This window comes from Magnolia sinica, chromosome 10 (assembly GCF_029962835.1).
Source record: "Magnolia sinica isolate HGM2019 chromosome 10, MsV1, whole genome shotgun sequence".
Taxonomy (NCBI): Eukaryota; Viridiplantae; Streptophyta; class Magnoliopsida; order Magnoliales; family Magnoliaceae; genus Magnolia; species Magnolia sinica.
This window is the reverse complement of record NC_080582.1, coordinates 85,350,966-85,364,348: the sequence shown is the minus strand read 5'-3', so window position 1 is coordinate 85,364,348 and position 13,383 is coordinate 85,350,966. Positions and strand designations below refer to the sequence as shown.

At 39.5% G+C, this 13,383-nt stretch overlaps 1 protein-coding gene across 7 annotated transcripts in view; it reads right to left on the bottom strand.

Moving 5' to 3' along the window:
• The window catches only part of LOC131217260 (protein TRANSPARENT TESTA 9), a 30,682-nt gene extending 19,942 nt beyond the window's left edge, over positions 1-10,740 (bottom strand). For 2 of the 7 annotated variants that reach the window (XM_058212135.1, XM_058212133.1), the window contains exons 1-8: positions 10,376-10,732; positions 2,317-2,368; positions 2,154-2,230; positions 1,746-2,072; positions 1,511-1,568; positions 730-838; positions 491-614; positions 62-251 (exon numbers count right to left, since the gene is read on the bottom strand). In XM_058212135.1, the coding sequence (XP_058068118.1) occupies positions 62-251; positions 491-614; positions 730-838; positions 1,511-1,568; positions 1,746-2,072; positions 2,154-2,230; positions 2,317-2,368; positions 10,376-10,428 (990 nt within the window). In that variant the 5' untranslated portion in view covers positions 10,429-10,732. Of the gene's footprint in view, positions 1-61; positions 252-490; positions 615-729; positions 839-1,510; positions 1,569-1,745; positions 2,073-2,153; positions 2,231-2,316; positions 2,369-10,375 lie in introns of those variants that run through there. The other 5 variants (XM_058212134.1, XM_058212136.1, XM_058212132.1 and 2 more) reach the window with 5 other exon arrangements.
• Between the last annotated feature and the right edge of the window lie 2,643 nt (positions 10,741-13,383).

Here is a 13,383-nt window from a genome sequence, read left to right as displayed (position 1 = left end):
GGAGAATCAAGCAACAAAATGAATGTCACTGCTGGGAAACAAAAATTGTAAAGAAACTTACGTAGCTAGACTCCCTCTTCAAAGAAGGTAGAAGCAAGGGAAATACCAAAAGCTGCAAGATATTGTCTGTTATTAATCTTCCAAGATTAGGAACCCCAGAAGAAATCACATCACTAAAATAGTACAAAGTGTCTTCAATTTCATCTACTGCAGAAAGAATGGAAGAAGTTGAATCAGACGAGCCCGGGTTCCTGTCTCAGCATCCAAATGGTGTTTGTTAGTAGAAATAAAGTGCAACCACCAACCGACAAAAACATGACATAAAATAACCAATCTGATACTAACGTCGTCGTCATCATAGCCTGGTCACAGCTATTTGGGGTTAGACAATTTGATAACAAATTTAATACTATTATCTCAGGAAAACAATGTCATCGTTTGATCATTACATGGATAAGACTCCCACTATTTCCAACTCTAAGATTCTTACTTGGCAGCTTCGGCAACCCATTCATCTAAGCTGATACACTGCTTCCTGAAATTTGTAACTGAATTTGCGAAATAGTCTGATAGAGGAGGGCTTGTGACATATCTATTAACATATTCATCTCCAACTGCAAACAAAAGCATGAAAATAATAATAATAACAATAATAATAAGAGGTATGACCATAATTTCATTTCCACAAAAACAACATTTCCATAAGCAGGAAAACAAATGCAAACTTACCATGATAGACATTAAGTGTCAAAGCACGTACGGCAATGCGGACCATGTTCTCCTCATGGAAAGCAAATCGTATTGCCTTAACGTACAAGGGAAAAGAAACTACTTCATCCTGAATTCATGCATAAGCCAACTTTATATTTAGATGACACAACAGGAAAAAAAAAAAAAGCAGGTCGCAGCTCAATAGCAATATAGCATGAAATGTAAGGGGAGAAAAGCACCTATTATGTGGTCAAGACTCTTTGCCTCTTATCAGGCACATGGAATTAATATGTCAGAACTAAGCACCAATACAAAACCACCACTGGGTGGAGCAAGAAAACATGCATCATGGCCCAAGATAACTAAGGCATTTGAATTCGTGCTAATCAATCCAACCAGGCAGTCAACTGATCCAAGTTGACGTCTTGACAGGGCCAACAAGTTGTGTAAAGGTGTCATATTAATACCAACTAAATGGGAACAAGCATACCTAAATGAGAGATTCTACATGCAGCAGCCTAAAAGAATTACCCGAGAAGCCCAAAAATAATTTTTTGACTGGAAATAAGTCATGTGGGGTCTCAAGCTGGTTCTGCCAAGATTGAGAGATATAGCTCATTATCTGACCAGATTGGCTTCAAAGTGCAATGCATAGTTCTTAAAAACATCCTCTAAAAGGTATACACTACCAGCATGTATGAAATTGAGATTCAAGAAGATAACATAGTACTGGGAATCCTTATCATAAAAGATTTGAAAGGATTGATAACACAAATCAAGAGGTGTGTACTAGACATACATTTTGGGTCTTCACTAGAAGAGAAATTGTATTCTTGTTCAGCTTCCCACTTATTGCCCTTCAGAGACCAGAAAATATTTTTTAAAAAAATGCATTAGCTGTTGAGATTATGTAGAGATCGTAAATAATCAAGACCACCATATCTACAATGAAAGTAGCCAAAGACATGAAATCACAAAGAAAAGATTCTATAAGGTGAGAAAGATGAGAGAAAAAAACAGCTAGGTAAGCTAACCTTAGAAAGGATATGTAATACGACAGTAGCTCATCAATGCCAAAGTCAAAGGAATATGCTATAAGGTGGTTAATATGTTCATTACTGAAAATGTAATCTGCACAACATGTCCAAGAACAGACCATAATATTAGAGCCAAAGTAGCTACTTTGTATGCTTAAACTAGTTTCCACTCCAGTAGTCAATGACTTACATATAGCATGTTCACTTTTTAAATTCTGAATCATAATACTCATCGTCTGTAGTAACTGAAGTGAAACACTCGCAGTCTTACTAACTTTTAATATGCGCACGAACTCTCCCATGACCTGGTTCTCCATGAAGAACCTATAGGAGATCCATAATACAATCAAGATTGTGCAACTAGAGCATAAATATCAAAGAAAACAAGATTTTAAGAAATCTCACTCAAAAAAAGTTGGATCATGCTGGTCACCATATGTTATTATCTCAGCAATTGATCGCAGAGCCTCAATAACATAATCCTTCATAATGGAACATAAAGAACATGAGAACATATACTACATGGAAATTACTCAGATAAATCAATTAAAGCCAAGCAATCATTTACCTTGTTAAGATCATTTACAATAGGAACTCTTTGCAGTTGATCAGTTAGATATCTGCAACGGAAGATTCGTATTAGTCTTCAACAATCGAACAATGAGAAGGAAATGCTAACTCACACAAATGCGACGTGGCAATCAAGCCAGAATAGAAATTCTCAGCAATACACAATTGTATGACAATATCCATGAAATTCGCATTTAGAAAGAAAAGGCAAAAATCACCTGCCATTCTAAAAGAGATGTCACAATTTATGGTTGGCACAAGAATGGTAAACAATGCAACAGGCATTTAGATCCCTCAAGCTAATCCATATTCGAGAAATAGGGTTGTAAATCGGTCAGCAGACCCAATGGGGTACCCACACCCGTCCCATTTGTTAAATGGTACGGGTATGGGTCCCAAAACAAACCCGGTTGCTAAACGGGTCTGGATTTGGTTTCCTTTATATTAGGCCCAAACCGACCCAAACCCATTTTAGTAAATGGGCGGGTCTACTCTATGTTGCAAGGGACCCATCCAGACACGGTTTTAAACCGGGTAAAAATGCTTGCATACCTTGACAAGCAACATGGAAAAATGAGAAATCCACCCCATGTCCGGCTGAGAATACAAGGCACCACGGATTGCATGTGGGATTAGTGAATTAGGATGTACACGGATTGCACGTGAAAGGCTTTTGCAAGAAGTTTCTGCGCTAGGATGCTAAGTCGGGCCCACCGTGATGTTTGTGAGAAATCCACCCTGTACATCCATTTTGCCAGCTCAGTTTAGGTGATGAGGACATCACGTCACGTACACCCTTACGTACGTATTAGAGGAGGAAGCGGGCCGCACTGATTTCCCTGTGGCTAGACAAGTACCCGTGATCGTGTTGAAGACCTCATGTGCATGTGCGAGCATCTAGAAGACACTGGGAAGATGCACGTGGGCTGCTTTATGGACTGATCCAGACCATTGGATCAGAGGGACGCGACGATCGGGCCAGTGGATCGCATGGATTACATGATTGGGCCATTGATCATTAATCGTCTACATTAGTTTTAGACTTTATCATCTTTTAGGATTTAGTTTTTTATTATTTTACATTTAGACATATTATGAGTGTTTTGGTTGATTTTATTTAGACTATGATTATTTTCGTTTAGATTCACAAGACATGGGGATAATTGTAATTTTTAAAACTTCTTGAATCTATAAAAAGAGGGGGGCATGTGACCTCCCTCTCATTGGATTTTGTATTTTTTAAAAGAGAGAGAGAGAGAGAGAGAGAGAGAGAGAGAGAGAAGCTCTTGCTTTCTTCTCCCATCTTCATGCGATTTGAAGATACTTCCATACGATTTGGAAGTAAGATTGGTGCGAAGCTAATCTTCATCAACGGAGGTGCGAGGTCTCCATCTATCCCCACACCATCTTCTCTTTTCTCTCTTATCTAGGTATTTTCTTCAAGTTCTTTATTCTCTCCATCCCAGATCTTCCTCTTCTCCCAAACCCTACTTTCCCATATCCATCCACAATCCAAATCCTAACCGACCTAAACCCATCCTCCTATGCCACACGTGTGAATCTCACTTGCCTCTTTTGGTTTCCCACAATCATTATATCAAAACTCCTTTCTTCAATCCCTGAAACCCTAAACTTAAACCTAAAATTCCTAATTTTCCTACTTTCCCCAATTACCGAAACTCTAATTTTCACCCTAGGTTGTATTAGGTTTCTTATTTTGAAAGAGACTATACCCTATGTTAATTGGATGTCCTTACATCCATTAGATCCTAATTTCATTTTATTTAATGATCTTGTGTTACGATGTTGGTAGCTTAAGCTAAGATTATGCATGATGCTCTTTTGATTTTCATGATATTTGTGATGATTACAATGATGTTTGTTTTTTTGTTAAATATCTTAATTCGGCTACTTGATCTCACAAGTTAATTGGTTCATGCATCGGTCCTGCATCATTAGGACATGAGACCAAAAATAAGGCGGATAAAAAACTCAAGTGGGCCACATGAGAGGAAACAATGGGCATTGAACGACCACCGTTGAAACATTCGTATGGCCACAAAAGTTTTATATTAGTCTAAGTTTTTTGTGTTTTCAGTTCATCCAAGTGGACACGACCTTATAAACAGTTTGGATGGCATATAAACATCAAGGTGGACCCCAGGAAGGTTTCAACGGTAGGCATTTCTTTCCACACTTTTCCCTCTCGTGTGGCCCACTTGAGTTTTGGATATGCCTCATTTTTGTCTCATGGTCTAAAATGAGTTGGCAAAATGGATGGACGGGGTGGATTTCTCACAAACATCACAGTGGGCCCAACCTAACATCCCAGCGCAAGAACTTCCTGCAGAAGGCAATCTACGTCCGATTAGGATACGGAAGTTGTTTACCGGACTGCGTTAGGGCTGTACACGAGTCGAGCTAGCTCGAAAAGCTCGCTCGACTCGGCTCGAGTCAGCTTGGATTGACTCGGCTTGAATGGCCGATTTGAGTTGAGTCAAGCTAATTTTATGAAGCCCAAGTTGAGTTCGGGCCGAGTTTGAGCATGGTGCGTTTCAACTCGAAGCTCAAACTCGAGCTCGACTCGGCTCGATTAATAAATTTAAAATTTCTAATATTATATTTATATTATATTATATTATATATATATATATATATATATATATAAAATATACTTAAGTTACTTAAAGTTTTCAAAAAACAAAACAAAACATTTTAAAAAAAAAACAAAACAAAACAAAAGAAACCCTAAACCGTACCCGCACGACCGGCCTCCTTTTCCCTTTCTTCTTTACCTCTCTACTACCCCACCCAGTCGACGCCTGCCCCTCCAGCACTCCATTACTTCCAGGCTCAGCACACTGCTCGCACGACCAGCACTCCACCGGACCACCAGTCTCTATCTCTCTCTCTCACTCTCCCGATCTCTCCAAGCGAACCCGTGCCCAATCCCGACTCGGCCCGATCACTCTCTCTCCCAATCTCTCTGAGGTAGGTGTTTAATTTATTTTTTATTTATTTAACTTGTATATTTATTGTAGATTTATATCAATGTAGATTTAATGTAGATTTATTGTATATTGGGGGTTGGGTTGGGTCGGGATGGGTCGGGTTGGGGGGGTTGGGTTGGGTTGGGTCGGGTTGGGGTTTGAGATGTATGAACAAGCTCGAGCTCGACTCGACTCGAACCACTAGCTCAACTCGAACTCGACTCAACAGCTTTGGCAAACAAACCAAGCTTCAATGTTGAGCTCGAGGGCGAGCTCGAACTCGAGTATAGCATGGACGAGTCGAGCCGAGCTTGACCCACCTTGACTCAACTCGGCTCGATGTACAGCCCTAGATTGCGTGGTAGTGGAGGTCGGTGGTGTGGTGTGTTGACATCAATAACATCACCAAGATTTGTGGGGCCCACCATGATGTATGTGTTATATTCACACCGTCCATCCATTTTGCGAGATCACTTTAGGGAACATTAGAAAAAATGAGACAGATCCAAATCTCAGGTGGACCACATCACAGACAGTGACGCCCACCGTTCAAACCTTCCTCGGTCTCATCTTGATACTTATTTTCTATCCAACTTGTTCATAATGTCACAAAGACCTAGATGAAGGGAAAACACAAATATCAACTTGATCCAAAACATTAGTGGCTCCGAGAAGGTTTTAATGGTGGGCGTTCAATCACCATTGTTTCCTATGATGTGGTTCACTTGAGATTTGAATCTGCCTTATTTTTGGGCTCATGCCCTAAAATGATCTCGTAAGGTGGATGGATGGTGTGGATATAACACATACATCATGGTGGGGCCCACATGAAGAAAAGTTCATGGAGACTATCACCATGGCCAAAGTGGAGTAACTGACCAAGTAAAAAATAATCATCTCTATCATTCCGATCTTTATTGTCATTATTTGCATTCTTGTTATTATGAAAAGAAGTTAAATTTAATTTTTATTATTAATTGACATTGATTAATTTTGATATAAAATCAAGGTGACCCAAACCCGACCAGACCCGTTAAATCCATTTATAAGTGGGTCTAGTTCAAGGTCTGGATATCCCTTAACCAAACCCATTAGCCATGGAGCAAAAACCAATCTAAAATTTCAACTAACTTAATAGAAACTCCACTACAAATACCTCAAATGAGACAATATAGTATAAAAGATCATAGAGTTGGCTCCTTAGCTTACAAAATTGTCACCAAATTGAAGAAAATGAATAAAATGATAAAAATCATAGAACTCCTTCCCTCCCTCTCACTGATTTTCAGGATGAATTTGAAGCACGAAACATTACAATCAGTCGCATAAGTTATGTTGAACAGTAAGCATAGATCTTGAAAAGACCTATGAAACGAGCTATTGATTACTTAAAATTGATTAACATGCAAGAAAAATCTACCTGCAACTTACCATCAACTTCTCAAACTCATCTCACACCTTCGGAACCCATATTTGATTTGTATAGGTTTGTTTCAACTTTATACCTTTTGAAATTTATTTTTAAAATCTCTCAAAGAAAATAAACTTTATTTTTTGAAGAATAGTCTGACTAGTCCTTGACAGACTTCGACAAGTTTAGCCAGACATGTTTTTGGGCTTGCAGATTTTATCTGCATCAATAAAGGCCAAGCCCTTTAATCAATTGAGTTTCTAGTAAAGTCAAGGAGCAAACATCTCAAAGGAGGTAATCATAAGAATTATAACACTTTTTTTTTCCTTTTTTAACATCCGTCTATCTTGAAGAGAAGATACCATAAAATTATCCATTTCCTCGATGTGGAAATAATGAAACCCAATTTAACAATCTAACTCAACTTAGACCTATAGGATTGTTTTGAAAAACAAATGTTCGTGCCAGTACCATGCAAGTAATTAGTTGATAACAAGTACTAAGTGACCAGTGTCTAGTCTGATGGCTAAAATCAGAGAAGAGTAGAGCTAAAAGCTTAAACATTTGATCAAATGCAACACACACCATGTGTTTATGGAAGCTTTCACACATGTGGTGGGAGGGGGACCATCGTTTTTGTCATGTATGATCAGCCACAAGGGAAGAGGCTTGCCTTAGTGGTCTTGAACAAATTATGAACAAACAAGGCAAAGCCATTATTGACAACTCATAGGTTGAATGAAGCATGTCGACTGACAGGCTAACAAAGACCAAAAATTATGGGCACTGATTGGGTACTACCCCCACCAGGACCTAGCTAGAGACGGACAGTCCTGTCAGGCCCTCAGTGGGGCCCACCATGATATATGCGTTCTATCCAATCCATCCATCCGTTTTGAAAGATCGTCTTAGAGCATGAGCCCAAAAAGGAGGCAGATCGAAGGCTCGAGTGGACCACATCACAGGAAGCATTGGTGGATCCCCACAGTTGAAACATTCCTAGGGCCCACAATGATATTTATTTTCCATCCAACCTATTCATAAGATCTCATAGACTTGGATGACAAGAAAACATAAAAATCATCTTGATCCATAACTTTCATGGCCCCCCCGAGGTTTTTAGCAATAGGCATTCAATTCCCATTGTTTCCTGTGGTGTGGTCCACTCGAGCCTTCTATCTACCTCCTTTTTGGGCTCATGCCCTAAAATGATCTTTCAAAATGGATGGACAGCCTAGATAAAACACATATATTACAGTGGGCCCCACAAAGCCCCTAATAGGACCATCCCTCTCTAGCTAGGTCTTGGTGGGGGTTAGTACCCAATCCCCACCCAAAAATTATGCTGGCCCACTTAGGCCCATTTTATGGCCCAGCCCACTTAAGCTCATCTAAGCTCATTGTAGGACCCAGCAGGGCATAGGCCCATAGCCTACCGTAGAGTCTAATATGTGCTAAGTTTTTGGCTGATTATTTACAAATCTGGGGACCTAAATCAAGAGTCGTAATTTACTATTTTTGGGAGATATGGGGGGCTGATTTGAGGTTGTGATTGATATGATTGAAGATATGGGATTGTTTTATAGATATAATTACTTTTCAAGTTTGTTTTTTATTATTAGGCGTTTACCATATTAAAGAAGATTAGATTGGTTTGAAATAAATTGTGATTGATTTAAAATCAATATCTTAGTTTGAGGGATTTTAATTAAAGATTCATTTAGGATCTATAAGGGAGGGAGGCAGAGTAAGAGTTAGGCATTCAAATATTTTTCTAAGTGTGAGTTTTCTTATAGGTTTTGTAAGAAAAGAAGGTTGATATTTATGCCAAATTCTCCTCTTTATGTAGGAGTTGAGAACAAAGGTCATCACAAACAACTAGGGATGGCTCTCCGGGATCAATTGTGATGTGCCACATGGATCAAAAGATGTTGGCTCAGAAAAAATGAAGAGCCGCCCCATCATAGTCAAAATTTTGTCCTCGGGGATAATGATCGGATCGACATTGGATATTGCATTAGGCTAAGGATGGAAAGAAGTGCATCAATGAGGGAAACCACCTCAATAACATCTCAAAAGTTACTCCAAGTTCCTGTATAATCCAAATATCCTAGAAGCTATGGACCTCCTTGCTGGTTGGAGATTCTATTGAATATGACAAGCTCGGAATGAAGCCCTTTGGAAAACCCTATGAAAGCATGCAGTAACGGGCCTTAAGTCCTATTGCCTTGGCAGATCTGTTCACTCAAATACGAGGGTCCTTGGCCATGGGAGCTACTACCTTCAAAAGGTAAAATATGGGTCTATGTCACAAGGATCCACTGTGACAACTTCTGGCTCTCACCATTTGATCACCTAGGCCTCAATGCTACTAGTAACCCAAACCTCCTTGGATATATCTCACGCATCTTTTGTGCAAAGTGAGCCTCAAACAACAGAAATCGCCAATCACGACATTTTCTGCATCCTGAAGGCAATCCAAATGTCATTCATGAAGCAACAATTGCCATGCCCATCACATTGCATCAAAAATTTTCCTATTAAAGCAAGTTAACAGCACTTACAGTACTCTCTTGCCTAAAGTCTTTAGTGCTGATCCAATTACCAAATCAAGCCTGCTAACCATTGCAAGGTTGCTATCGATATCATTAATAACATCATGGTCAATCAACAAAGTCCCAAGTGTCACAGGGCAAATGATGAAGAGATGCTCCATTGATTCCTCTCTTTTTTTAGATTATCAATCATCATTACCTCACCCAGACATACCATTCAAACAAAAGCCTTCACCTTTTTTGGAATTGGCACTCTCCACAAGCTATGAAACAGTGCCCAAGTAGAAGAATGAACAAACTACCTTTCTACATTCTGGATGTGCTTCTGTACTCCCGATCAACAAAGTACAAGGCAAAACTTATTCAAGCATACTAACACTCTCAATTAGTGCATCCTTGACAATGGGCGACAATTTCCATATTGGATCAGCCGCACCCAAGCATGTGTTTGGATGCACCATTGAATTGAATCACAATTATCAGCCCTATGAAGTGGAAACAACTAAAATAAAAACTCCTCCATTAGCATTGCTATTGAAGCTCCAGGTTCTAAATTCCAACCTCGTCACTTCCAGTCTCAAAAGTAACACAGGTGACAGCTAGTTCAACATTTATGTTCTGTATGCTCGTCTCAAACAAACTGAAGGTCCGCAATCCACTCCAATTGCACATCCAACCGCATACTTAGGGTTTTTCATATGTTATAGTCCCCCTCCCCTCCCCTCTCTAATTCTCTCCAGATGCATTCAGATGCATTGAATTGCCCACCGTCAGTTTAAACATACCGCAACGACATCCACTGCCACTCAGAATCCCAACCATTTCGAGTCCAACTCAAAACCAACGGAATCACAATTTCCAGCCCCAATTCCTCCACTTCAACGCCAACAGAGCTAATTAAAATTTCAACTTCTCCACTTCATTAGACTAATTATCACAATCCAATTTGTCGGCGCATCCAAACACCACCAGAAATGATTGCGATCAGGGCAAAAATTATAAATTTTATCAAAAGAAAATCAGCATCTGGTACCGAATCGAAACCCTAAAATCACAACGAAAAAAAAAAACGTGAAAGATGCGGAGAGAGCGAGAGAGTACCTGAGTTCTTCCAAGGAGAAGCGATTTCTAGATCGCCAGAAAGCAAACCGCATGTTGGAGAGAGGAAATCTCAGAGCTGAGGATTGTTATACATGGCCGCCCACGGAATTGATGAAATTCCAGGGAATATTCGACGGCTGAGTTCAGATCCCGTTTTCTATGAAAAAGGTAATGAGCGACGGAGATCCGATGGTGATGGGGTGATGGGCCATTTGCAGAGAGAGAATGAAGAGAGTTTGTTCGTTCTTCTTCGTTCTTTTTCTTTCTGCTGCTGCTGCATCTGTGTTTTGTTTCTCCTTTCTTATTACCGCGCTGTCACATAAATACCGGTCGGTGTCTTGTATTGCATTTTGAGAGGATTCCTGCAAAGACATATACATCTTGATGTATTAGAATAAGGTACATCGAGACTCTTATCCGTTGGATTTGGGAGCGGATCGCCTGTGACCCCGCTCAGAGAGATATACATGTGCCCGGGTTCCAAAGAGTTGTCCGTGAAAATCCCACTCCGTCCATCTGTTTTAAAAGACCAAAATAGAACAGGATTGGAAAAATCAGACAAATTCAAAACTCAGGTGGGCCACACCAAATGAAACAATCAGAAACTAAACTTCCACCATTGAAACCTTCCTGGAGCTGATCATGATGTTTATATGTCATCCAAACCGTTTATAGGGTTATTACCACCCAGATAAACTGTAGCGACAAATATCGTCCTGATACAACACTTTTGTCACTCAAAGCTTTAAATCCCCACTGTTTGGTGTGGTAGGCCCACGTGAGTTTTGGATGCGCCTATTTTTATATTCCATCCTATTTCGTTATTGAAAAACAGATGAAACCCCCCTGGATTTGTAAGGCAAACTGCTCTTCCTTGATTTAGTATTTTTTTTTTCAATGAAACAAACCGTTGATTTATTGACAGGGCTCCTGTGGATGGAGATACCGAAAAAGATTATGAGGTAGAATATTTTAAACCATTGATTTATACCAGAGGTTATGATGATCGGACGCGGATTGCCTCCTATCCCCGCCCAGACGGTAATCCATTCGGGCAGGGCTCTGTGGGGCCCACCGTGATAAATTTATTTTATCCACGCCGTTAATCGCTTTTCTCATATCATTTTAAGGTATGATGATAAAAATGGAGAAGGTCCACAGCTCCAGTGGACCACACCAAGGGAAGTTGCAGTGATAATGACACCCACCGTTGAAACATTTCTAAGGGCCACCGTGATTTTTTTTACCATACAACTTATTCATAATGTCACGTAGACGTGGATGAAGTGAAAAAATAAATATCAGCTTGATCGGAAACTTCTCCAACTCCCAAGAAGTTTTTAATGGTGAAATTTCAATCCCCACTTTGTGGTCCACTTAAGCCATGTGCGTGCCTCATTTTTTGATTCACTTATTAAAATGATCTAATAAAAACGATGAATGGCATGGATAAAACATTTACATCATGATGGATCCCACGGAGCCCCGCCCGAACGGATTACCGTTCGGGCGGGGGTAACACGAAATCCGCGTCCATGATGATCATTCATGTTCAAGCAATGGAGCCAAAAATCAAAGGTTGAAATAATTCGGTTGGAAGTTTTTTATTATTATCCACCCAATAAAGGCGGATGGATGTGCAGTGAGGTTGATCGCCACTTTTTACTGTGGTCGCTTGGCTCATAGTATTAGGTGGATCCTTACTCTTGCTCGGGTGGTAGACTCTCACCAGTTTTAACACCCGGTTAAGGATCGATTTGCAATGCAGTAGTATTCCTTTTCGCTTATATATTTGAAAATTTTTGAAAAGAATTATTGATGTAAACAAATTTTGTGGGTTTCACCGTAATGTGTGGGTTATATCCACATTGTTCATCCATTTTGGATATCATTTTAGGGCATGAGCCCAAAAATCAGGCAAATCCAAAACTCAAGTGGACCCACCACAGAAAGCAATGGTTCCCTTCATTGGGGTATGTTAGACCTTATGAATTGGATGACAATTAAACATCATGGTGGACCCTAGGAAGATTTCAACAGTGGTGTCATTGTCTTCATTGCTTTTTTGTGATGTCGTCTATGTAAGATCTAGATATACCTCATTTTTTAGCCCCGTGCCATAAAATGATGTTGCAAAGCGGAGGATGGGGTAGATACAACACATACATGCTGTTCTCAATGGTTTCAAATGATCTTAATATGTCTATTCAATGGGGAGCAAATGAATGAAAAAATGTCATTATAATACAAACACAATGTGGAGTTATGTTTGACCTATGATATCCTATGGTAATGAGGGACAATCCCCGGCCTCTTGCAATAATTACAATTTTCTAATCCTTATGTTTGTGTTCCATCCACACGCAGTCCATCAACTGGGTTTTTTATTCAAATGGTTTCATTTCATGACGTGGTTGTAGTAGGAGCTTATATGGATCATGCTTAAGTTTTTTGTAGCTTTGAAACTACGTTTAAATAATAATAATAATAGTAATTGAAGGATGAAAATGTCACTCTATCATTGTTGTCTTTTATACGGCGAGCTCTAGTCTCGAAAGGGAAAAGTTTTTTTTAACAATGGATGTGAGCCCCACCAAAAATTGAAATTTGCCTATCCTTTAGGTGATCTAATCTGTTCACTTTAATTTAACAACCATGAACTCACAGTAGATTTTTTTATTTTTTCGTTTTCTTATTAAAGTTCTTTTTGGCCTAACATTGTGTGTTAATTCTGAATTATTTCATTTTGTGTGGCCCATCTATGATGAGTTTTGCCCTCAAACTTTAATCAATAACATAAAATTAAAACCATTTACATGTGAACTAGTTGGATTTACTTCGTGATAACCTAATGAGCCCCACATAAGATATAAATGGGTTTAAAATGTGGGGCCCATCCTGTAACGTGCTGTCCAACCATAATAATGTCCTAAGGCGTCCACATAAGATTTGCCGCAGGACATTTCGCTTAAATCACTCATAGGTGGGATACCACAAATAAATTAACC